Source organism: Sinohyriopsis cumingii, chromosome 1 (genome assembly GCF_028554795.1).
Source record: "Sinohyriopsis cumingii isolate HCF-2022 chromosome 1, ASM2855479v2, whole genome shotgun sequence".
Taxonomy (NCBI): domain Eukaryota; kingdom Metazoa; phylum Mollusca; class Bivalvia; order Unionida; family Unionidae; genus Sinohyriopsis; species Sinohyriopsis cumingii.
Genome location: NC_142961.1, coordinates 109,486,457 through 109,512,771, shown reverse-complemented (window position 1 = coordinate 109,512,771; position 26,315 = coordinate 109,486,457). Strand labels below are relative to the sequence as shown.

The window sequence follows — 26,315 nt, the reverse complement described above, 5'->3', positions numbered from 1 at the left end:
GGCTTTTGCATTTTATTTTTGGCATCTGTGAATAGTGGGCCAGAAATTGGTGTAACCCTGTAGGGGTGACCTCCCTTGTGTCTTATTTTGTATACATAATTTTGGGTTCAGTAGTTGTTAAAAGACCCTTCAAAAAATAGCAAGAAAGCAAAAACTTTTTTAATGGTTTTTAGCTGAAAACTAAGGATAAGGCAAATTACTGCAAAAAAAATTATTGACTAGAAATAAGCTGGGAGGTAGGAGCCTACGTGCCTTAGCAAGGAAAAGCTATTGGAAGTTTTAACATGACATGGGCCTTTATTCTTTCAGGGTCTGGTGAATGTGTAATGTCCAAGTTTTCAGGGAACATAATGGTACTAGAAAATTTCTTTGTTCTTTATTGAAGCCATTTACGTGAATATATTCCTAGATGCAGCACCAGGTATCAGTATAAGGTTACTTATATTAGGAGATATACAATTGGTTCAGATCACTTTTCATTGTTTTTAGGACATAATAGCTACTCTCCTTACAATTGGATGTCCCCATTTTAAATTTTCGTCAAATTCTTCATTATTGTTCAATCCATTTCCTGAAAGCCAGTAATTTTGTGCAAGTGTTATTTATGATGGGAAATTAGTTCTGCTTGATCAACCCAGTTTTATGTGGAACATGGTTTATGTAAAGTTCAATATATCAAGACAGTTTCATCACAACTTACAATTTCTGACCAGTAATGGATTGCACCATCAGTACAGAGGAAGTGTGCAAAGTGGGGGTAAAGAGGGGGGAAATTATCATGAACTGAGTGGCAGCAGAGTCAATTAAACTTGGATATCTAGTGATAGTTGGTTGTCTTTATATTTTTGGAAGAAAAAATGTAAATGAGGTTTTGCATCTCAATAGGAAATCATTATTACAAACTTCAGAATTTGTCATGATGTGAAATTGAAGGATGTTTTTATTTTCAAGCGTTGACTTATCGTCAGTAAATAACAGCAATAACAGCATAAAATTATATATTGGCCCTTAATATGTGGCACCACCCTTTCAAGGGAGGAAAAGAGCTGCAAGGCCACAAATTACATGAACAACTTTGCTGAAATGTTTTAAATTGTATGTCTAGAATTTAAGATAAATCTCTTTGTAGCCAGAAGGAATATTAGCTTGATAAATTACTAGTCCTACTCACTTTTCACCTTTTCTTAATTACCTGATTGGCACCAACTGAAACTTAACTAGTCATTGAACTGCTGAAAATATGAAAACTACTAGTCTGACAGGAAATTCAGTAGCCTTGGACTGGCAGATTAATGCTGATTTCAGTCCTTGAATAATATAGCTTCAGTATGGAAAAATTTAGAATGAGCTTCTTTTCTTTTGCTGTCTAATCTTGCTTTTAACCAACTGCAAACTGCAAAGACCCAGGTCTGCCGTCACATAATATGCCTCTATATCTGGGTCTGTGCAGTTTGTTAGGAGTAATCAGTAGAACAAACAACATTGACCCTGATGTGCAGGAGCATTATGCTACGGCAGATCTGGATCTTTGTTGCTTGCCGTTTGACTCGACTTATAAGCGAGTATATACAGTACATTGACATTAGTGGAAAGACGGATATGACTTATTTGGTAGTAGCAATAGTAACACTGATTTTAAAATTTGTATGTAAGTTGTTGCTAATAATGTAACACACTTACTACAGTGCAGACTTGCTATTCTAAATACCTAGGTGGTTGTTTATATTTGATTCCATTCTTTACATGTTACAATCAGATAATCATCTGCAAGTACTCCTATTAGTGTTGACTGTTTTCTCAGGAGGTTGTTCAGTATTGGTTTTATGGGTTACTATGCATTGCTAACAAGTCAAGTTCAGTTCCAAACTGACTGGACCCAGATCTGCCATCGCATAATGCACTGGAAGATCCAGGTTTGTGCAGTTTGTTAGGATATGTGGGTACATTATGTGATCGGGGTCTATGTAGTTTGTTAGGAGCAATCGATATAATAAACAGCATAGACTGTGATCTGCTGGCACATTATTCAACAGTGGATCAGGGTCTAGGTTGTTTGCAAGCAAATATTGAAAATATATTTGATTCTAATTAGAATGCATTTTTTAAAAAAAAACTATTTTCATGAAAGTCATAAAGTGACCAGTGTTGTCAGCATTCCTACAAAGCTGTGTGTTGAGGTAGAATGGGGTAAAATAACATTATAATTAAATCTAATGAGTCTAGAAGAAAACAAAATTAAAATAAATTAAGTAGCTTTGATAAATGATAATTGAACCAATTTAATGGGATCCATGACCATACATGCAATATAAGAAGGCAGCTGTATATTAAGGGATTGTATGGTGAGGGACCAGTTTATTATGTGACCAACCATTTAATTTTCCAAGGTGGGATGTCACAAATTTTCCAAGGTGGGAAGGTGTGCCAGAGACTTCTGTTAAACAAAATTTCTGGGCTATTGTTTGTTTGAATACAATTTCTTGGTTTCATTTTTGGGAAAAGAGAACTAATGTGTATTATATCCATTAAAATAGTTGAAAAAATTATATCTTAAGATAAAGATTTTAAAAATCCTAGTTTGCAAGAATATCCTGGCTGCCCCCCCCCCCCCCCCGAAAATTAAATAGTTGGTCCCTGTTATAATTCATGTAGTAAAGGAGTCTTGTTAGTGAAAGTTATTGCTCCCAGGACCTCCAATTCAGGTTCTCGGCTTTCACAATTTTCAAATTAAGTCTGCAGTTGGTATGTTAACTGGAATCACATTACTTCAAGAAATGTGATTCTGGAATTCCATTTTCGAGCTGCTTGAGAGAACTCTATTTATAAAAGAGTGTTTTTCCAGGGTACTATCAATATGTTCCTATAAAAAGCTTAATTTATTTCATTTTTTTTCTTAGTGCCTAATGGTGAAATTCTCATTTTGGGATGCCCTAGGATTAGACTTGGCATATCAACCACCATCCCTGTTTTCTTTGTGGTGTAAGGTTGCAGAATAAATCCCAGATCAGGACATTTCCCAAATAATGTCTCATTTGGAAACCTAATTAAGCTAGGCTTTCTAGTGGGGGGGGGGGGAGAGGGGGGAAGTTTGCATTATAGCACAAAGGTTCAAGTTTTACTTGCCTGATATGCATATTTACAGTTTATGGTTTTAAGATCTTTCTATTGATTTTTTTATATTTGATGACCCTGATAATTTGGACAGAGCACAAAATCAATTTTATCTACCCATCATTTTTATTAGAATATTGACTTTGAACAGCTCTAAAGCTATTGATAAGATCATCACTATGGCAACAGTGAGAATTGACATTAAATCACCTAGCATATCCCTTTCTGACTTTCTGAATGATAAAATAACAGGGTGTGTGCATGTCAGATTATTTTTTTTTTGTATTTATCATTTGCTTTAGAAATTGTGACATTTATTTGAAATATAAGACTTCAAGCATAATGGAGATTTTTTAAGTACATCCATTAGTGAAAATAAAGCTGTGGCATTTGATGTTCAGAAGTGGGCTTATAATTGACATATGTAATGTACATGTATTTAAATCAGACCAATGTGGATAGAACTTGTTTGATAGAGTGGGAACTTATGTTGCTCAGTGGTTAAGGCTTTGGACTCAACTGGAAGGATGCAGGTTTGACTCCCACCATTAGATTTGCTACTGTCATTTACTCTACTTTAGATGGCATGATATAACTTCAAAGTGTTGTGCAGTAAGACACACAAAAAAAAAACTCACAAGCAAATCTTTTGCTTGAGGTTTCAAAAAACACCAAAAAACAATTATATTGAAGTTTGAGGAAAAGAAGTTCTTAACCAGTTTCTCGTCCAACCACAATGGTCAGTCTCCATTAGGCAAATAAAGAAATATGTATTTTCCGTTGGCTGACTGTCCCTGTTTTTCATTGCCATTCCTAGCACTTTTAGCCCCCAGGGTAAAAAGAAAATTGTGTGTGTGTGTAAATTTAAAAGAATAATCCAGAAATTGATTTGTGCATCTAAATGAGCCAGTTTAGTCCAGTACTTGAAGCACTTAGTGCATTAGAAAACACATTGGGGAGGGGAGGCATAATTCAAAGTTGGTAGATTCAAACTCATAATCCAAAGGTCATTTATTATATATTTGCCCAGGCCAGCCTGGGTTGGCTGCCTTGGTGTTTCCTCTGGAAAGTCACTTAGCACCCATTTCCTCTGCATTGATTTAGTCAGTGTCTTAAAATGCCATTAAAATTATAAAAATATAAAAATTAAACCATGCATTTAAAATAACTGACTTTAAGAGGGGGGTGTGCAGAAATGCACAGATCTAGCAATGAAACAAACTTTTATTAGTTTGCAATGAAATTTTGTTTGAGAGAGATAGAAGGGGTAAGGGGATTGTGACATGAAGTGCTGGTCAGTAATGTATTATGACTATAGTTTTTATGAAAGCCAGATCAAGAAATGGAAATTTCTGTAGTGCAGCCCTCATCCAGTACACTGGATAATCAAATCAGAACAAGGGAGAATCAAACCTGTCAATATTTTTCATAGCAAATTTTGTGCATTTTTTGGATTAGAAATTCTAAGACTCTGATTTGTAAGTACATGGTGTAGCGGTAAACAGAGGTCTGTTTTGTTTGCAGTTATACACCTCTTTTAGAGTAACTCGTAATTTGTCAAGTTGGACCCAAGAACAGATGTACTGAACTAAATGAAATGCAACAAATGTTCAAGTCTTGTCGATGCAGGCCAAGGAGAGAATGTACTTGTAATGTAATGTTGTTTACTGCAGAACTTGATGTCTTTGCCTGTAATATCATTATTATGTATCTTTAGGAAAGTTGGATGTAATTAAAACTTACAGGAGGGAAGATTAATTTTCAATACAGAAGAGCAACGTGAGTGTTTCATTGTTGTACTTTTGAAGCTGGTCAGTATTGTATGTTGTGTAATGGATGCTAGTCTTGTAAAGATTATTTACTGGCATGTATGATATGATCCTTGTTGTCTGACAACTTTTTAATTAAATGGATTCAAATGTAATGTAATTATTTCAGTTCCTTGAGGGTGCAAATATTGTATTGGAGGATTTCTCATAGCCTGTTGAAATTTTCAAACTATCATATAGTGCATTACCAAGTCATTGTAAAATTATTATTATTCATGCATGACAATTTATTAGCTAATGAAGTATGGAAAACAGAAATATACCATTCCCTGTTTATTGGTCTGGTCACATGCTTTTGTATACAAAGTTTATAGCTTTCGATACAGATAAGCAAGTGATTTTTATAAGGTGGAGGGAGCTACAAAAATGGAGGCCCAGAACGGGGATGTAAATAATAATTAAGAACTTATCTTTTACTTCATATGCATTTTATGGAAAGCTAACATATTTCAAGTTTATATCTTATATTGTTCTTAATGTGTACATTTACTTGGAAGCCTTTAATGTCCTGGAGTTTTGTGCAGTCCAATTTTACATTTTTACATTTACCTTTGGTTGGCACCATATAGCCACAGTTGTCCTGCCATGCTGTGAAAAGCTCCTGCAAACATACTTTCAAGCACTTCAAATTGAAAATGCTGCATTTCCTTGTTGTTTGTTTTAAAGACAAATTAGGTAATGTTTTTTTTGGACAAGCCTAATTAGGCAACTTGCTTGAAATAAGCAAAGAGCACAATCTAAATTTAGAGGGACTTGGGGCATCAGGCTATTCTATTTCATGAGCTCAGTACCAATTTTCACTGAACCGTGACATTCAAGATGCAAGGAATATTGATTCCATGGTGGAAACAATAGGAGTCCTTCAACAGTTGATGATTTTAAGTACTTGTGCAAATGTAAAACAATTTTGTGCAGAAATCTAAAAGTCGATACCCAGAATAGTAAATGATTTCACAGTATTCCATTTTTGGAATTCACTTGCCTGATTTCATACTTGTGCAAGGTTGAATGATTGTTCAAAGTTTTTGGATATCACCCTGGTCCGCTTATACTTTGGTGACAATTCACATTAACATATCAGTCAATAAGAGTTTATTGTATAAATGTTGAAAATTTGCATAATTGATAGAAAATACATTTTAACATGTTTTTATTTCTATAATTACAGGTGCACCTGATCCTACTGCAGGGGCCTCTATCGATGACGACAACAGCTGGCATCTCGATGAAGACCAAGTTCGCGAACAAGTCCGATCCTACCTCTCTCAAGGCAGCTACCTCAATTCAACAAATCAGCTTAACTGCATGTTTGCAAAGGTATGCACTACCTTAAAATGATACATTGCAGATGATAATGTCTTAGACATGGTCAACATAATTGCTATTCAGGATGATATGATATGCTAATGCAATGTTAAATCATAGTAGTTTCTGTGACCTTACTGTACACAACCTGGCAATTGGTTACAAAATTAATGTAATATTTTAAAATAGCTTGAAAATTCAGATTCCTAGAAGTTCTGAACTGAAGAAAAAAAAAATTTAAAAAAAATCATTCAAGAGTGCTCTTAAAACTCACTTTTTTTGACTGCAAGAACAAACTTAAAGACCTAATAATGTTTCCTACCTTGAATATTTTCAGCATGTTTTTCATGTTTTCTAATTTCATGGTGTTTGTTTTTGTAATCATATCATTATATATGTTTTTATGTTATAGGTGTTGTCTAATGTTGTAAAGTGCTTAGAGCTTCTAAAGATTAGGCGCTATACAAAGTCCTCATTATTATTATTATTATTATTTTGTAATGGTTTTGTGGTTTAAAGTGTTCGAAGATACAGGTAGAATGTGTGTTGTAAACAATAGATTGCTAACATCACCATGTATGGCTTGGAAAACAAATGGAAAGTTGTTTAGTTTGAATATGAAACAGTACTGTTTGTAATAAAAGAAAAGGCTGAAGTTGAACTAAGAACTGAATTAATGGTACAGTTGTTTCATATTTTGTTGACATATTGTGATACGCATCATCATAATATTTCAAATCGATGTTCGTCCTTCGAGTTCGAAGATGACCATGACATTACCAGCTAGTTTGGTTTCTGTGAGTACATGAATGATCAAGCCAATTTGTGCTCTGAACTGTCAGTGCAAACTTCACACAAGATGTTGCTTGTGTTTGCTTGATCATAGAGGACATGATACATTTCTGACATTTCCACTGCTTACACTTCTGCACTGCCTATGCAGTTCTCTTCCATTCAGAGTCCTTAGCTCCAGTATGTATGAAACTACACCAGGTGGAGCAATTCTCTGTGAGATCTTCTCAAGACTTGGTATCAGTGTTGCAGTGTTTCAGGGATGACTTTAAGAAATCTTTGAAGTGTTCTTATGATTGTCCTGAGATCGCTGTCCCTCCTTCCAGTTGCCCTAGATCTTTGTTAGTCATTCATCAGGCATCTTGGTGACATGGCCTGCCCATCTCAGTTGTGATTTCATCAGCAAAGTTTGGATGCCTTTAATGCATGCCTGTATGAGAACCTTGTATCTGTAACCGTGTCCTACCAGCTTATCCTAATCGTTTTTCTAAGGCAGGCCGTGCAAAAGATTCATTTTCTTGGCATGGCATCTGTACACAGTCAAAATATTTATGTTAGTCATATGCACTGTATTCCTCCATGATATGGTACAGTGTGGATCATCAACCCTTGACTTGTGAAGGTGATCATGACAGATGATTGATTGAAGTAGCTGACATTAATTTTCACCTCAGAAGTTCATATTTTGTGTAAGATGATATAACATAAAAATTTTCAGTATTGTAGCACTGGCAAAAGAGTTTGTGGATAAGGGATTGGCAATGTAAACTTTTAGGAAATTTGGGTTTGTTTGGATTGATATTTAATTAATTTGCTGAAAATGAGCAAATCAGACATTTTTCATTTGCAGTAGGGACAGTAACTGATGTTTATGAAAATAAAAATGTATTTTTGCTGCAGGAACTTGGACCTGCCTTCTAATTTGAAATGATTTCTGTGTCTAGTCTAGTTATACATCACTTCATAGTGTATAATTCATATATAATTCATGAGTTTCCGACCTTTGATTTCCTGCCAGGGAATTTTACTATCATGTTTTATCTTTGGCATTCTTGTAAGTTTATATTGGTTGTTATTTCCAATGCTTTTTTTGAAAGATCATGAAGTTGTGATTTATGATCAGATGTTTAACATTTTATGTGATATGTATACCACCTGATGCAAGGCACAAATAAAATCCTTGTTCAATTTACATATTCCGTTCGAGAAATCGATGTATAATGTATATATCTGCTTATAATGGTCACCCAAGAATGATTATCATAAATCCAGATGTGCCAGCAAATAAAGTATAAAACAGGTCTGTTAGATCAGTCATGGATTGCATTGCCTTCGCCTGCTTTAAGGAACTTGTCTTAAGAATTTGTATAAAACAATCTGAGAATCACCAAATTACATGTGGAATAAATAGTACCATTTCATAGTATAAGGGGATCATGCTTTTCATATTTTGATGTGTGTTGTGTTATTCATACTGTAGAGTCATCAGAGAGTGTTGTTAGGATAAAGTATGCAATAGTCCTTCCCTTTGTTTGATTGGATAGGTCAGGGACAGTCTCATGTGGCCTGAAATGCACTTTATAACATTTATTCAATATTTCTATTCTATGAATTCAGGCAGTTAAAGCTCAGGAGCAGTTTGATGTTGCCTGAAATAAACTTCATAGCATGTGCAATTTCTGAACATCTAAGGCAGACAACAGAAGTTCACTCTAAGAACAATTGAATTGATTATTCAGTGCATTTTATGTTCCTTGAAATACACTTTATAGTATTTATGCAAGAATTCTAATCTCTAATTTTAGGCAAAGGGTACTTGAGTCTCTGAAAAATTTGATAGTTAAGGAACAGATTTATATGAAATACACTTCTTATATAAGTCGTATTCTCTCAAAGGAGACAAAGTCAGTGCGTTGTATAAGACAACCCTATACATAATTCAATGCAGATAAACCATATACAATTCTGTATAAATGTCATTTTTGGTGGTGCTGAAATCTGTACAGATTGATAAGCTTTAGCTTCCTAGATTAATATGCGCAATCATTACCATATGCACAATCATTACCATTCATTAACAAAGGATTGTAAAATACATGCTCCTGTTTTCACAGAATGATTATGTGTGATTTGATTTTGACAGGCTACATTTAAGGCAAGCAATTTGCTAATGTTATGATGCTTTATGGAGCCTCATTTGTTAATACCCCTGCTGGCTTGAAGATGTGAAAAAGGCTGGATGTGCTCTCCTCCATGTCTAAGAGGTGACTAATGGTGGAAGCAAGAACTGGTGTGTCAATGGTTAGTACTGTGCTAGAGTCTCAATCAAAAGAGCACAGGTTTGAATCCTCTGATTGGATCAACCCAGGTCAGTTACCATGACGTGTCCTTGGGCAAGGCACCAGCCTTCAATTGCCATCACACTAAATATCCTACATCTGTTGCTGTGCTGTAAAACATCAAAATAAACCAGTTCTTTGTTATAGTTCGATTTGTAGCTGTGTTAAAATACGGTGAAAAAAGGAGGGCAGGGTGCACACCAGAGTTGGTAGGGTACAGCTTAGGGAGGGCAGTGAAGGATACGCCCCAGGGATGACAGTACAACCTAGGAAGGCAGGACAGACCCTAAGCTGGGCAAATTACCACCTCTGAAAGGCAGGGTGCAGCAACTTTAAAAAACTGATTAGACACAGCACTAAATTGACTGATAGTTCTTTGTGTAAATTGGTTCTACCCTTCCCACAGCTTAAAGCCAGTCATTGGAAACGTTTGTCTCAGGAGACTTGGAAATACTGTTGATATTGAATTAATTCACTGTACTGCTAACTTGGAAAATCTTGGTGACAAAATATCTCTTAAAGGAATTCGTTCATTAGATATCATCTTGAACAATGGCTGTATGATCTTTATGGAAAATATAACTTATTCAGTTGGCCTTGAGGAGCTTTCAGTCAATTACTATATCTGGTTATTTAATAACCTTTGGTAGACCTTTGCTTTATACGTTAAATTTGTTTATCATTTTCTAGATGTTCTTGATTAAATTAATAACTTTGAAAATAATGATTTTACTGTGTCCTTAAAAGGCAAAATGAAACTTGATATTGATTTTTATGGCATGTGAACATTTTAATTTATCCTTTTAATGAATGTTAGGCTTGCAAGACCCTTTTTTCTTTTTGACACTGTTTCTCGGTGAGTAGATTAATTGGGATAAAATTATGAAATTTAATACAACAAAGACTTGCCACTAGTGAATTGCTTCTAATTTTTTGCACTAAGTATTATTTCACAGAATTATATAATTTAGTGTGGAAAAAGGCTGTTGGAAGCAATAGCAGTAAGTTGTACTCATATGAGCTAATTTAATCTGTCCTGTTTTTACTAAAGTATGTGCATATCCAGCTAGAGGTTCTCAAGTTTTCAAAAATGTAAACTAATTCTGATCTCATCTGGCACAAAAAAGAAGAAAAAATAGCTTAACCTGATAAAGGATAGTCAAAACTTATTTCACAGAATAATTTGTATTTTAATGATGGGTGTCCTTTTTGTAGAGGAGTCACCAAAAGCATTGTGTATTTACTGCATGACTTTGTTAATGTGAACTATGTTTTTCAGAATGTCATACTTTGAAGTAACATTGAGTGCTCTGCCTACTTAGTGCATATCTGTTTCACTAAAACTGTCTTTCATGTTGAAATTTTTTCCAGTAATCGACGGGGCCCAGAAGCATAATGTAATAAAATTTATGAAACTTGGTTGAAGTATTTCCAAGTTTTAAAGTGTTGAATTTATTTGTAGAGAATTCTCTCTATTCCCTCTTTTGGTTATAAAAGCTTTTCTCTGGCCATCCATTTATGTGATGATTTATACCTATCTACTGGTCAAATTGGTCATTGTCCATCAAAGTCTTCATTGTGCTATGGTTGATGACCAGATACCACTCTTGGCCAATGGGTCAGTTTTGGGTGGAAAGACTTTCACTATTGTGTGCATTTGTGCCGATGGCTGTGACTGTCTCCTGCCAACAACATTTGTGTTCCCATTTTTTCTTAAATTACCACCTATCCAGTGGCCTAAAACCAACATTGTTCAGAGTGGACCATTAACCCTTTTTTAAAATAGAAAGTTTGCTGTTTGTTTCAGTATTCGATGGCCCGAAATCCATTAAGTTGTGAAAGTTAATAGCAAATAATGATCTACTGCAGACCTGCCAACCCTTACGAGTTTGCCCTACATCTTACGAAAATGACCTTTAAAATTCGGACTTGTGCAATAAAAGCAAATGCAATGGAAATATCATTGTTGTAAAATCCGGATAATTAGCTCGTCCATGTTTGATTTGGATCCAGGTTTTATATCAGGTTTAGTGGAATTAGTCAGGAAACCAGACTAATTTTACAATAGTGCCTCAGATGCTTTAACAAGGGTTTTGGAAATTTCTTACAGATCGTCAAAGAACGACCAATTTTGTAATTTATGTGCAGTATTGATGCACAAATGATCAAATATGCAAGAATTAGTCAAATTTGACAACTCATCAAAATTCACCCATTAAACTGCACATATTTTTTCATGCAAAGTATCTGCATGATCAAACTGTTGATTATAGAATATATTTCTTCAACATGTAATGCTTGCTGGGTGCCATTTAGGCACCCAGCAAGCATTACATGTTGAAGACAAAAGAGAAAATAAGCCTCTTAAAAAGTGCTAATAATCAGTACAGAAGAATAAAAAGCAATATTCAGATTCTTCTGAATAAAAGCAGGAAGACACACATGTTTATTGAATATCACGTGTCGATTTGGGTATATCTTATGACTGGAGATATGATTGCTCTTGTCATGTGAAATGGAAAAAAATTCCAAGAATTACATCAGGCCAGCAACAAGTCATTGAGCTGGATGGGGTTTGGAACTGACATTTGTGCAACTGTACTATTAGTAAATGAGGTCTATGTGTACTTTATCAACTTTTCACTTGAACATAATGTTTACCGCCACTGCATGTTTCAAATACTGAACTTTTGAAATATGTTTTCCAACTTTTAAAATAGCAGTAAATGATAATTTACTATAATGCCCATGTCGTCTGCTACATCATGGGTGGAATATTATACCAAACTTGGCAACCAGATCAATTAGCCAAGTATATGGTTTATGTCCTTTAATCCGTGGTCATAATTATTATGTTGCTTTGGTTTGAGGATTTCAGACCCTCCAATGACTATGGCATAGTATCAAGTCTGTTTCTCCTAATATAGTGTGTAATACCAACAGTAGTAACAAACTTTAGGGTCTTGCTAATATTATATAGGGTCACTGGCCACTCTGGTCAGTTTTATGTCAATGTAGGTAACTGAAATTTATGTAAATGATTAAACTTGATAGTAATGGGTGAGATGCAGTATAAATGCTTTTTAAAGAAACTCACCGTGATATTTCTTTATTAATGATTTATTTTTTAATATAAATTCTCAACTGCTGACTGGTAAAGAAATGAAAATTGAGAAAATATTACAAAGATTAATTGGAGCAGTATAGTAAAAGATGACCCTGAATAACAGTATCTCTGGAGTTATGTTCCCCCATCTGATCTTAGATTTGTTTTGTTTCAACTATTTAGGCTCTCAGTATCAATACATTATCATATATTTGTTCCTTTTTTCCTTCTCTCTTTTAGTTATTACAGAGGAATGTATATGTTTTAAATAAGTTCCTGTATAAAACTAAGATTGAAAGCCTTAAAAAATTAAAATATCTTTACATAAATTGACATTCTGAAAACACAATCCATGTTGAAGACAGTAGGTACAATAATAGTTGACTTTTGAGGAAACACTTTATACAACAGCGACAGCAATTTGTATTGCTGTTGTGTTTTACAATATTTAACCAAACACAGTTATGCAGCATTCCAAAATAGCTTTAATAAACATTTGATGGTCTTTAATTTTAGGTGCGAGAAATGTTACAAGCAAAAGATTCAAATGGTGCAAGAATGCTACGCTTGATAACAGAGCAGTTCCTAGCAGATCCCCGGCTAGCAGTTTGGCGGACTCAGGGAACACCAATGACAGACAAGTGCAGACAGTTGTGGGATGAACTGGGTAATTGCTCATAAAGTTTCCAAGGGTGCAGTGCAATTGTATTTTTTCTTTAGTACCAAATATTTTGGATTCATAGAATCCTCCAAGTCAGCAGGATAGAAAAATCTAACCTGAAAGGACTGTATTTCTACCAGTGCAAAGTGTGTTGAACCCTGGTTGAAAATCTTGATCCCTACAATTGGAATTTTTATGCTGCTGCCATATGGGTTTATGGGTTTACCAATGACTGTCCATCCAGTCCTGTTCGATAACACATTTATTTAATTTCTGCTCAGTAACTTTTGATTGAAGAAATTGATGGATTGAACCAAATTTGGTATGAGATTTTATATTAAGTTTTATTCACCTTTTTATTAAAAAAAAAACATTTTCCAGCAAATCTTATGGAGGTAATGGTACCTGTTTGACTAAATAGTGCCCTTCAGTTTCTACATAATTACTTAAGGAAGAGTAAATTGAACTAAAATTGGCAAGCAGCTTTGCATGAAGAAGACTTGCAAATAGGCCTATCATATTGGTAGGGGCATCCATGTCTTTCTAGTCCTGTCTTGACAACATAATTGATTCCCACCAGTTGATCAGCATGTGCTGATTGCCATGGTGTGTCCTTGAGCATGGCATTTTCTAGCCTCCATACAATATAACCTTCATGGTGTGTTGCTGTCCTGTAAACTACCAATCCCAACCTCCTAACTGTAACCTGGTTTCCTTTGTTGACTGGCCACTTTGCTGGTAATAATATTTTCATAGTTTAATGGTATACATCCAGAATTTTGCACACTGGTAACAAATTGATAACAAGGTTAAATTTAGTTCAGTTCAGTTCAGTTTGTTTACTCATTTGTTATACTGTTTTTTTCTTTCTTCATTTGTAACAGTATCACATGTTCATATTTTAAACCATCTTTTTAAACCAGCTGTACTGTCAGTATTTTAAACTACCATGTTTGTTTTTTCAGGTGCATTGTGGGTATGTGTGGTGTTAAATCCAAATTCGCTCCCATCTGAGAAGCATCATTGGCACAAGCTGTTGGACCAATGGTCTTCCAGTAATGTCTGCCCACTTGAAGATGCTGATAGTCGTAATATCATGGTACACCCACCACCACAACAGCTCAGTGCTGACAGTCTAGGTACATAATTTTTGCAATTTTTTGCAGAATTGAAATATATGGATATTTATATTTCACTGATTTATAAACTTAAAAATTTCCTTGTGTTATATGATGTGATTGTAATTATTTGTGTTTGCTTATTTGTTCATCCATTTGTCATACCCTAAATTTGTATATTAGATATTGTGGACCCTATTTCATCTAAATATCATAAAACCTGTTTTGGCAACATATCATGGACCCTATTTCACCTACACATAAAAATTGCTACCAGGATGCATCTTAAGGTGAGTAACTCATCCATACAAAAACTTTGTCACAATGACCTAATTTTCATGCTTGAGTGACTTTTGTATTTCAGCTATTTGTTTGTTATGCCCTCATTATCTTGGATCTATTTCACTACATGCAATAATTTGTATGTGGAAGTATCTCGACATGAGTAACGCAACCAAACCAGAACTAGGTCACTGTGGTATAGTTTTGACAATTGAATGATTTGTGTATCTTTAGCTATTTATCCTTACACTGTCAGTAATTTGATCCCCATTTCACATGCACTTAAGAAAAAAATTGGCACATCGATGATAGTTGAATATCTCAACCATACCCAAGCTAGGTCACTGACAAATTTCATGCTTGAGCAATGTTTGTATTTTGAGCATTTTGTTATATCTTAAGTATCATTAATCCTGTGATATTTAATGAAACTTTGATTTGACCCAACATTGATGAATGTTTGAGTGTTGCTATGTTTTGATGAGTGGAATATCCTTCCTCGTCATGGCATCTGAGTCATTAGCTTAGACTTACTACCAGTCTTTAACCAACTTGAATCCTGTACAGATTTGCCTGAATTGGCTGTTCTTGCCTTTCTGTGTGCAAGGCATTTAACTTCTATTGCCTTGGCATCAGTTGTCTAGGCCAGTGTCATGGTCTGGCTATCTGTGTGCAAGGCATTTAACTTCCATTGCCTTGGCATCAGTTGTCTAGGCCACTATCATGGTCTGGCTATCTGTGTGCAAGGCATTTAACTTCCATTGCCTTGGCATCAGTTGTCTAGGCCAGTGTCATGGTCTGGCTATCTTTGAGCAAGGCATTAAACTTCCATTGCCTTGGCATCAGTTGTTTTAGGCCAGTGTCATGGTCTGGCTGTCTGTGTGCAAGGCATTTAATTTCCATTGCCTTGGCATCAATCAGTTGTTTTAGGCCAGTGGCATGGTCTGGCTATCTGTGTGCAAGGCATTTAACTTCCATTGCCTTTGCATCAGTTGTCTAGGCCAGTTTCTATATTGTTAGCAGCTCGAATTGTGCACCTGTTTGTTAGGGGATTTATGTTTATAAGTAAACACCTTGTCTAACTTGTTTGAATTTATACATGTTTAACTCATTTGGCCCCAGAGATTTTTGTCATTTTTACCTGAAATGGTGGTGGGAAACGCATTTTGGAGGTTAATTCAGAATACATCCAAATACATCTGCTTCAATAGTTTTTCGCTTAGACTGTTGCCTAGTTGTGCTAGAAATGTCATTTTTCATTGGCTATTTGGCTCGCGCATGTGCAGAAGGTAAAAGTTGGAGATCTTTTTCTTTTCTTTTTTTGGCTTATTGGACCCATCATTTTCATCTCCTGGCCACTTCTTACTCCCAATCCCCAACTTACCTTACTTTTTGCAAAGGTTCACCTGTCTGTGTGCATTTCAGACCGGTCAGGCCAAAAAGTCTAAAATCCAGACACAAAATTCATTTTCCTACAGGGGGCAAATTTTTGGGTGTAAAAAAAAGTCAGGTCTTAAAGAATACATTTTTCCCTCTGCATTCTGTAATGCCAGTAGAAGGTCCAGATTATTTGGTATTATTGTAGAGCTACATCTGTCTGCTTTTTTGTAATACCACCCAATTTGGCGTATCTTAAATGACCTTGACACTACAGAGCTTGTAAAGTAGTGTACAGCCTCATCACACGTACAGGTAGGATTGAGGCTGAATGAGTTAAGCACTTAGTCAGTTATTGCTTCATTATTATAAACAGGATCCATTGAATCAGGTTTTTTTCTGATGTCTGAAGCCTGAATATATTTCTATGTTTAGAAATTATGGTTTTTCATCCCATTCAGGTTCTTCCTTGCCCTCACAGCCCGCTCGTCCCAGGACAATTTTTCATCGTGCTCTGGAGGCCAGCAAGTTGACATGGGAAGATAGTCATCTTCAACTCATTCTCAGCCAGGATTATGGCCCTTGTCACTCTCCCATCCATCAGCAAGATGAGCCAGACAGATTCGACGGTAATCGGTTTCCACTCTGGCAAGGTATGATTGCCTCAGTGTTATCTTGTTTTTGCCAGTGTTAGCAGATGTGGAGAAGCTATTTTTTTTTTTTCAAAGACAGCTAACATATATATGCCAAAGTTCTCAGGCTAGATACCGTTCTTTGGAACCCTTAGTTTGTTTTGGCAGAGTATATAACACAAGTGTCCCTGATGTATGCAATATATGCAGTTTTATAAACCAGTTAAGTTCTGATTATTTGATTAAATTTACTAGGATATTATCAGGTGGATTATTTTTCTATTCCATCTTGAGGTAAACTTAGGGAACAGAAAAAAAGTCGTTAAACAATGAATATGTGTTGTTGTTGTTTTCTGTTTGTTTGATAGGGATAAAGGGTAAAATGTGTCAGTCCATTTCTGATGTAAATCTGGTTGGAGTAACATTATTTGTCACTAGCTGCTCAGTAGCAAGTGACTTTTTATTTGTTTGAGAGGTTTCCTTAGTCTGCTTTCTATAAATAACTTTTTATGTGAACTTCAACATCTTCATTCAGGTTTTGAGTTGATTATTAGAATCAGACTTTTATAATACTTTGCTTGAATTGAAAGAATTTGATACAGTAGACCCTGTTTTTTATGCTTTGGGTCTATTATTGATGATTTGATAAAGAGAAAGGCTTATTATCAAAAGTATTCAGATGGGTCCAGTGTATGTTCATTTTATCTAGAAATCTAAGTCACTGAAATCATTTGTAAAGGATGTTATTTAAATCAGTATAGGTAATATTTATGGTTATAATTCATAGCCAGAAGAATTGTTTCATTTTCACATAAAATGAGGGTAGGAGATACGTTTTCTTGTTACTTCCAATGAAATTAAAGCACTTTTGATTTTGAGGGACTTTAATATTGTGAGATGCTTAGATGAGTAAAAGACATTATTTTTCATTGGTTTGTTTTGCCTGTGCATGAGTTAAGGGTTAAAATTTTACTTTTTTAATTGCTTATTCGACTCGTTGCCTAATTTCGCTCGCAAAATTTCATCTGTCCATGTGACATTTTGACTGGTCTGCTATTATTCCAATGATGGAAAAGGCTAAAATTCTTTTAAAATTTCTGGTCACAAAATGTGGTCATTTTTTAGGGTTGTATCTTTTAAGACGAATAGAAAGTCTACATTATTCAGTATCGTTGTCATGGTACGTATTTCCCCTTTTCTCTTATACCACCCACTAAAGCCAATCATGATTTGTGGTGATGTAGAAGAGCTCAAAACAATGGTACAACCTCATGATGCAAAAAAGAGGCATTCAGGGATAATGAGTTAATTATATAAGAATTCTTACAGCTGCTTTCCTTTCCAGAACCAGATTTTTAACAGATATCATGAGCTTGTCCTTTTGCAGCACCTAACAATGCAGACTCATAGTCTTATCTTTCCAATTGTCCAGTTTGGCTTGTTTAATATTTTGGAAACATTTGTGTTGTGGTCTTAAAGTTATATTATTTACTGTTGGTGATATGAACATTTTGAATGTGAGATTCACTTTCGCTCAGTTGTAAACAAGTGCCGAGACAATTATCTGATTAATGATTGGTCTTCTACACTTTAATAGGTAGATCAGATTTTATGTTTGGCATGAATCATTAGCAACACATGGAGAATAAGAGTATTTGCTTTTTACACTTGCTTTGCCACCTCTTATGGTTGCTACGGGTTGGTTGTGTACAGTTGCATGTGCAGCAGTTGACTGTGTCACTGGTTTGTTGAAATTATGATAGTAGTGCATGACACACAATGTACTGGGAAGCAACCAGCCTTTCTTAAATGCTAAAATTGTCTCCCTGATATTTTAAGTCTATGCTTAGACTCCCGTTATTCAAAATATTTTCATGACTGTCCATTGGAAGAGTAATAAAACTATGTGTTGCCATTATCTCATTTCATGACTATTCATTGGAAGAGTAATACAACTATGTGTTGCCATTATCTCATTTCATGACTATTCATTGGAAGAGTAATAAAACTATGCGTTGCCATTATCTCATTTCATGACTATTCATTGGAAGAGTAATACAACTATGTGTTGCCATTATCTCATTTCATGACTATTCATTGGAAGAGTAATAAAACTATGTGTTGCCATTATCTCATTTCATGACTGTATATTGGAAGAGTAATAAAACTATGTGTTGTCGTTATCTCATTTTTTTTGTTTTTTACATTTGTGGAAGGGCATACAACTTTAAATCAGTTTCTAGAAGTGCATAGTTTGGATTTGTAATATGCTTGTTATGATTTTGTTTGTCCATCCATCTGTCTGTTTCTTAGTTTGTTTTCTTTGAATAATGAGTTTTCCACTGTCTACCATTGCCAGAACTTTGCAAATAGCTTGCATTTCAGGTGAGTCAAGATCACAGGGACTAAAAGGAGAGTTGTTTCCATACAACAACTTTATTTATATACCAGATACCTTGTAAATAAAACACACAATTAAGACAGGGAAATAATTTCTTAGTTTGAGGTCAAAGGTCAAGGTATAATAAGTTAATGCTTAGTATCTTGCCACCTACATTATTTGAATTGTTTGAATGGCTTGCATTTGAGACAAGAATGATACCTATTGATTTTGGGGTCGATAGGTCAATCATTAAGGTCACAGAGACAATGAAGAAAAATGGTTTCTGTCAATAAATTGAGTTCCATGTCAAAACCCTGACCAATATAATGGGATGGCTTGCATTTGTACTGGATCATTTAATATTGCAAGACAACTTAAGTAGTCATAGTACATGAGTTAAACAGGTAATGTGTAATGTATCAATTAATACTCAAGTATCCAATCAGTGATGGAGCTTTTACATAAAAGAAGCATAATAATATTTACTGCATGGTAGGTGTCTAGTGTGTTGTTTACGATACTTGTTTAATGAAACCATGGTGGCGATGGATTATTAAAACCAGTTTTACTCCTCTTTTTCTTTTGCAGAACATTTACCTACAGCCTGTGCCAGAGTGGATGCTCTTAGGTCACATGGCTACAGCAAAGAAGGTCTGCAATTAGCAATGGTCATTGTGCAGACCCTAAAACACCAGCAAAAGAGCAGCATAGAAAGATACAGAAGAGAGATGGAAGGTTGGTAGATTTTCACATTGTTATGTATCTGATTAAGTGTGTTCAGCTGATCTACATGTATATTTTTGTGGCATTTGAAAAAAACTGCAGATAGTATTAATAAATTGTACATAAACCTCAGTTTTTTGTTTCAGTAAAAAAAAAAATCTTTGAAATATTGCAGCTACTGGTAAGTGACACTTTACTGAAATATTTACTTGAAAACGTGCCAATTAGACAAAAATAAAAATTTCAGATCCCCATATTCCTAGAAATTAATTAGTTTCCACTTTGAAATATCATACAAATATCTACTGTCAATAACAATTTCTGAAATGAGTGTCATCTTATAAGTTTAGTGGATGCTGCAGTCCATTTACTTTCATTTCAGAGAGATTTAATAGTAGTTTTGAAAGGCAGGTAGATTTTCGACATCAAGTAATATATTTGAAGATGGCAGAAATAAAATAAGTCTAGATAATAAGTATGCTGAATATATGTTCATGTATATTTTTCTGTTTTTTGTAATGTGGTAATGTTTCTTTTCAGGCCTGCCCAGTACAAGTCGAGGTTCAGGAACTTCCTTTCTGGTTCCCACAAACACTGAAGGCTGGGTGGGGCACCCTTTGGATCCCATTAGTGTACTTTTTGACACATTAATTGAGGCTTCTAAAGTCCAGGATGAAATGCCAGCTAATCTGGGTATAATTATTTTAAATGTTGCGTAAAATCAGTTGTATTGTCTTGAACAATTACAGTAAGTACAGGTCATTGTGGTATACAGCAATATTCCACTGTAAAATGGAATATCTCTCTAATGGTCCAGCTGACAACTTTTCTAAAGTTAAAATTTTTAATGAATTACTGTCAAGTAATTCTTTCGAAAGAAATAGATACTAAAGAAAAGAACTACTGTCAATGAAGACTGCCATTTGGGGAAACTTTTTTAATATTTACAAAAAATGACTAGATATTCAGCACAAAAGGGCAATGGTTTTCCTGCACTGGAAATCAATTTGTGATTGCCTCAATACATCATGAGATATCAATGAATGTACCAATGATAGCAAGCTACATATGATATATTTGGTTTTTACCTGTTTCATTTTAACTGTATATTTTTTAAACAACTAGATTTTTATATCTTTCATAAAAAGCCCACACCCTGTAAAAAATATAAGAAGCCATGAAGATGCCCATTTATGGTCCATTTTAAATTTAGTTACCACCCAGATTTGAGAAGATTTATTAGTTACCACCCAAATTTGAGGAGACTTATTAGTTACCGCCCAAATTTGAAAAGATTTTTTGGTTACCGCTCAGACTGGAGAAAATCAGCCTAAAGTCCAGTTCCAGCCATCCCAAGTTTTTCCAAATTTTTGCAAAACATTTTATTATATGGGAATTCAGACATATAATGTGTTATAGGCACTTTTTAATGTTAAATGACAGTCACTTCATGTTGGTTCATTGAAGCAGAAAAGGGAAATAGCATATACAAAAATTTGTGAGTGTATTATGCAAAGCAGGATAGCAAACTATATACATGTGGATAAAATCACAGACCAGACTCTGGAAGCTACTAATAAGATATGTAAACAAGTCTGATTATGTCTGATTGACTTGTACAATTTAGTCTTCTTTTGCCATACCATATTTTCCATATTTGTTCTTTGAATTACTGTCAGTCATACTGTTGTAACCTATACAATTTTGTATTAAAGTTTCAGAATTTGATATTTCAGACCTCAGTTCGGTTAGTGTCAATATGAATTGTACAGTTATAAACTTGCATACAATTTCAGCAAATTTAATAATCTTAAATTAGTGAAAATGATTTCATTAGAATCCTCTTTTTTGTTTTAGACCCTCTTAGTAGCCGTTTGTTTTACAATGAGAATGGTTCTAGCTGTCTACCAGAGAGGTACACCCATGTTCCTGTACCAGGCCTCACAGAGGAACACAGTTGCTCCTACCTATCACTGGCAGTAGAGGTTGCTCTTCTGGGTAAGATGTCAACAACTTTTACTGCAGCATGGCAGTTCAGGAAATGCAACAGGCATAGAGAATATGTTGAAAATTAATAAATTAACATTTTCCACATCTTAGATTGGAAATAAGATGAAATCTATCAGCACAGATACTTGTTATCTTGAACACATCCATACTTATAAAGAAGGATTCCAAACTAAATAAATTGCTTTGAAAAATAATAGAGGAAATCTGTTTACCAAAACTATTTATTAAGACATTTGGCTAAGTGGGTTTGACATTAACCAGGCTTCACTGTAATTACAACACATACCATAATATCACTAAAAAGAGGGGTCCCAGGTGGCTGAGTGGTCTAAAGCTTTTGCCTTTACTGATCACTGCCATTTCGCCTTTGTCCATGTATGTTCAAGTCTCAGGCTGAGAAATGGCATTAAACTCCAAAATAACAACAGAGTCAAGATTGTTTGTGTGCAGATTACAACAAAATCATATTTTATGGATATATATTTTCTCCCCAATTTATGTTCCATACAAGATTACTGTATCCAGCTCACTTTAATCTTTCCAAGAAATGAAATCATCACCAACTTAAAAATATACACTTATCACGGTATGAAAACAATATCTGGAGTAGTCTTTTGCTCAGCTCACCAAGATCAAAAGACTGTCAGCTCATGTGAGAAGTCTTTGATAAATCGAAAATTTAGAGAAGTCATTCAAAGGGTGTGTGTGTGATGAAACTATACAAACTGAATAGTGTCAAAGTTGAATTTTACCATTCTTAAGACACAGTATTATTGTCTTGGTGATCAGAAAGTACTGATTGTTTCACCTGTTGAACGGTGTTTTAAAGATGAGATCATAAACATGTACTTTAATAACCAATTAGCTTAGTGTTGTTGGCTGCATCGACTCCCTTGGATGTTGAATATAAGTGATTGTTCTTAACAGGTGCTTGATTTGTGCTCATACAGTTGGTAGCATTGTTTTAACCATTGGAGTAACCACCATTTGTTGTTGGCCTTGTTATGTTCTTTTGTATTCTTTATTTCAGGCATTTGTACAGGTTAATTCAAACAATCAAATACCAACAAATGTGTAGACTTTTGACAAGCATAACGACAAACTTATCTACCCACAAAAAATGTATTTTTTTCCAAATCCACAAAATCGAGACCTATCAAAATAAAAGATACTATAGTAGTTGTTTTATAATAAAAACTTCTACTCGCATTGTGGACCCTAACTGTATGCAGCCTTAGTCATTAAACTTGTTTGAAATCATTGATTAGATATGGCATTAAAATTTGTTTAAATTAAACAATGGTAATGATAAATAATATTGAAATAGATGCTATAATTGAATATTGAGATTAGCACATCTTGACATTCAAATGGATTCTTCTGATTTGAAACTAGGCTTCCTGCTTCTGCCAGTTCAGGACTGAAGTTGAATTTTGGTGAGATCAAAGGTCAAAATATAACAAATTAACTGTTTTTGTATGCCATTGCCATGTCTGTGTAGGAAGACATTGATGTTAGACATGTCTGTCCATCCTATCCAACCACATCTTGTGAAGGATGAAAACCAAATTTCATATGAGCTTCTTCATCAGGAAGACCTAGGTCAAATTTGGTTGCATTTTCTAAAACAAAATTTTGGGTTTTGTGACCTAATGTTGGCTTAGAACTGTGTCTTCAAGTGCATATTTGCAGAGGGATCCATTTCATTTGGATACATTTTTAGTTTATTTCATATTCCAATTACACCATTATCAGCTGTCCACTGAGTAAAATAACTTTGCTCTACTTGATAATTTTTAATCCTGTGTCTGAATGCATCAGTTGGCTATTTGAAATTTGGGTTCAAGGATTTTACAGTAAAAGTCATACAAGTCGTGTATTTGTCAAGAACTGACTATTTTAGTAATGGATGTCATTTTTTTACAAAAATGGTAATTATTCAGATTATTTGGATCCTCGTACATCCATATTCCTCTGGAAGGTCATTACTTACATGCCCTGAGAAATATATATGGCAAAATTTATGATAAATTACATGGACACTTTTGGACGAAGTCAGCCTAAAGGTGTGATCCAGTACAAACTGGATTGTAGGTTGTGTGCTGTGATGTCACAATGAAAGTGATGCATGTTGAAAACAAATTCATATTACCCTATTATTGTTATGACAGACCTGACATAACTTTTTTAAAACACAATTTGGTACCTGGCCACCAAAGTAAAAATCCATAGTGATCAATAATTTTCATCAGATGTTTTTTGATGATATTTAAGGTGCAGAGTATTCAACTGTCATAATTGAATAGACCAATTGAACTTTTTTTAGTATTCAATTCTAGAACAACAATTAATATCTAATTAGAGTAAATGTGCTAACATAACGACACTGACGTAAACTTTAATAGAGAAATTAGATGGCTTCTGAATAGCATCATCAACTTATATGCTGCTTGCAATGGTACCATACAGTTTTTTGTTTGAACAAGTGCCACAAATTTCATTTCTGATAAGCACAAGGATAGTAACTACAAGTTGCATCTGACCAGAAGTTTGAGTTTCATACAAAGCAAAAATGTTTTTCAAATGCCTGTTTATTTATATGAAATTCTCTGCATCTGACCAGAAGTTTGAGTTTCATACAAAACAAAAATGTTTTTCAAATGCCTGTTTATTTATATGAAATTCTCTGCATCTGACCAGAAGTTTGAGTTTCATACAAAGCAAAAAAGTTTTTTAAATGCCTTTTTATTTATGTGAAATTCTCTGCAAGCAACACATGATCTTACTTGCCTTGGAAAATGAATTCTCATTTTGCTTCAGGTTGCTGGACAAGGGATTTTTTTCTGGCCCTGGCCTAACTGCATATGCATTACATATCTTGCTTCAGGTCGATGGACAAGGGATTGTTTTCTGGCCTTGGCCTTACTTCATAGGCATTACATATCTTGCTTGCTTACTTGTAAATTCACTATTTTTCATGGGTGCCAATTTTCATGGATTTCATGTTTGCTACCAACCATATATTTATACACCCAGTGAACACAATGATTGTTTTTTTACTGGAAACAATAAGGCCCATTAAGTACATACACAAAAGTGCATACATGTTTTTTTCTGAGTCTCCAGAAAGAACAAGTTTGATGAGGTGTTAGGATACAATGAGGTTGTCAGGTGGAGACGTATTCATCTGCCATTTCATATGAGTTCTTTCCCCTGACTCAGTATATAACATGAATATGGTTTTGTATTTTTTACCCCCCACAACCCATTATTGCGCTTTCTGAATAGTTGTAGCTTTACTGGGAATGAAATTCAAAATTAACTGGGAGTTATAAAAGTTTTATTCACTGCATCTTAAATAATGTACACATGGACATCAAAGCAATATGTAAGTAGTTAAAAAAAATCTCTGTGTGTGATATAGAAATATGGATTGAATAGCTTTATCAAATGCCAGATCAAGCATTTAAGATTAAATGGGTATATTATAAAGACAGATATGGCAATCTTTTGGTTGCAAACCATGCTAATTGATACCCATTAAAATAGACGAATTCACATTCAGTGATATTGCAAGTGTTGCTGCAGTGTTAAATACACATGTTAATGTCCTGATGTTATGATGTTAATGCTCTGTGCTATCATATTAATAGTTTTATCTTTTGTTTTAGGTCTGGGCCAGCAGCGTCAGATGCCAGTCGGTCTTTATGCCCAGGAGAAGGCTCTCAAGCAAGAGGAAAAACTGATCAGCAAGCTCCATGTACTAGAATTGGATGCCAACCTCATCAGCGTGCTTAGGAAGCAAGCCACACTCATGTTGGATGGTACTGCCTTTACTCTCATGTGACTCAGACTCTCAGACTTAGACTTTGCAAATCGCTAACATAAAAATCAGTAATTTTGTCTTGCCTTCTAAGTATAAGCAAGACTTAGGTACTTTACTTTTCTGATGGCATTGTTTTTGCCAGCATAGGCGTGAACATTAAATATTAGCATTTAGCTAAGTTTCTCTTGAGACTGCTGCATGTACAGTCATGGGACTTATTCATCACAGGCAAAAGAAGATTACAGACTTTGCTGGGTAATGTGAACATGCCTTTGTGGAGCCTGCATGATTTAGCATTCTGCTGAATTCATGTCGTGTATAACCGATGCCTGTGAACAGTGTATACATAGCATAGTAATGTGAAAGGGTCAGAGTCTACATTGTTTTAGGCATGGTTTTATGTGAGCAGCTCAAAACAAAGCTGTTTATTGATAAGTTTCACCATAGAATCTATGGAAAATTGAGCCAAGCTACAGTGTTATAGTATAAGGTGGGGTGGGGGTCCTTGCTAATAGAGGATCTGCTAGAGTAGAATTATTGATATTAGACTTGCTGTCAGTTTTAGAAGGAGTTGCTGTGGGCAGGAGGGGCCCCGAGTGGCCGAGTGGTCTAAAGCGCTCACCGTTCCGGATCACTGCCATCTCACCTCTGTCTGCGTATGTTCGAGTCCAAGGCTCGGCTAGCGTGGGTACGTGGGAAAGCCTGCCAGTAGCTTCTCGTGGGTCGGTGGTTCTTTCCTGGGTTTTCCAGGGTTCTTCCTCCACCAGTTATACTGGCCGCCATATATGGCCTATCTTGTGCTGAAAAATGGCGTTAAACCC

At 35.0% G+C, this 26,315-nt stretch overlaps 1 protein-coding gene across 3 annotated transcripts in view; it reads left to right on the top strand.

The window, feature by feature from the left end:
- LOC149807578 (zinc finger SWIM domain-containing protein 6-like) overlaps nt 1-26,315 on the top strand; it is a 110,051-nt gene that overhangs the window by 61,318 nt on the left and 22,418 nt on the right. For 2 of the 3 annotated variants that reach the window (XR_016422974.1, XM_089968259.1), the window contains exons 5-12: nt 6,109-6,257; nt 12,999-13,149; nt 14,109-14,282; nt 16,382-16,573; nt 19,524-19,670; nt 20,199-20,351; nt 21,516-21,656; nt 25,340-25,492. Coding sequence is in view for 2 of the 3 variants with exons in the window: in XM_089968259.1 (XP_089824385.1) it covers nt 6,109-6,257; nt 12,999-13,149; nt 14,109-14,282; nt 16,382-16,573; nt 19,524-19,670; nt 20,199-20,351; nt 21,516-21,656; nt 25,340-25,492 (1,260 nt within the window). In the remaining variant the exon portion in view is untranslated. The remainder of the gene's footprint in view (nt 1-6,108; nt 6,258-12,998; nt 13,150-14,108; nt 14,283-16,381; nt 16,574-19,523; nt 19,671-20,198; nt 20,352-21,515; nt 21,657-25,339; nt 25,493-26,315) is intronic. The other variant, XM_089968272.1, reaches the window with a different exon arrangement.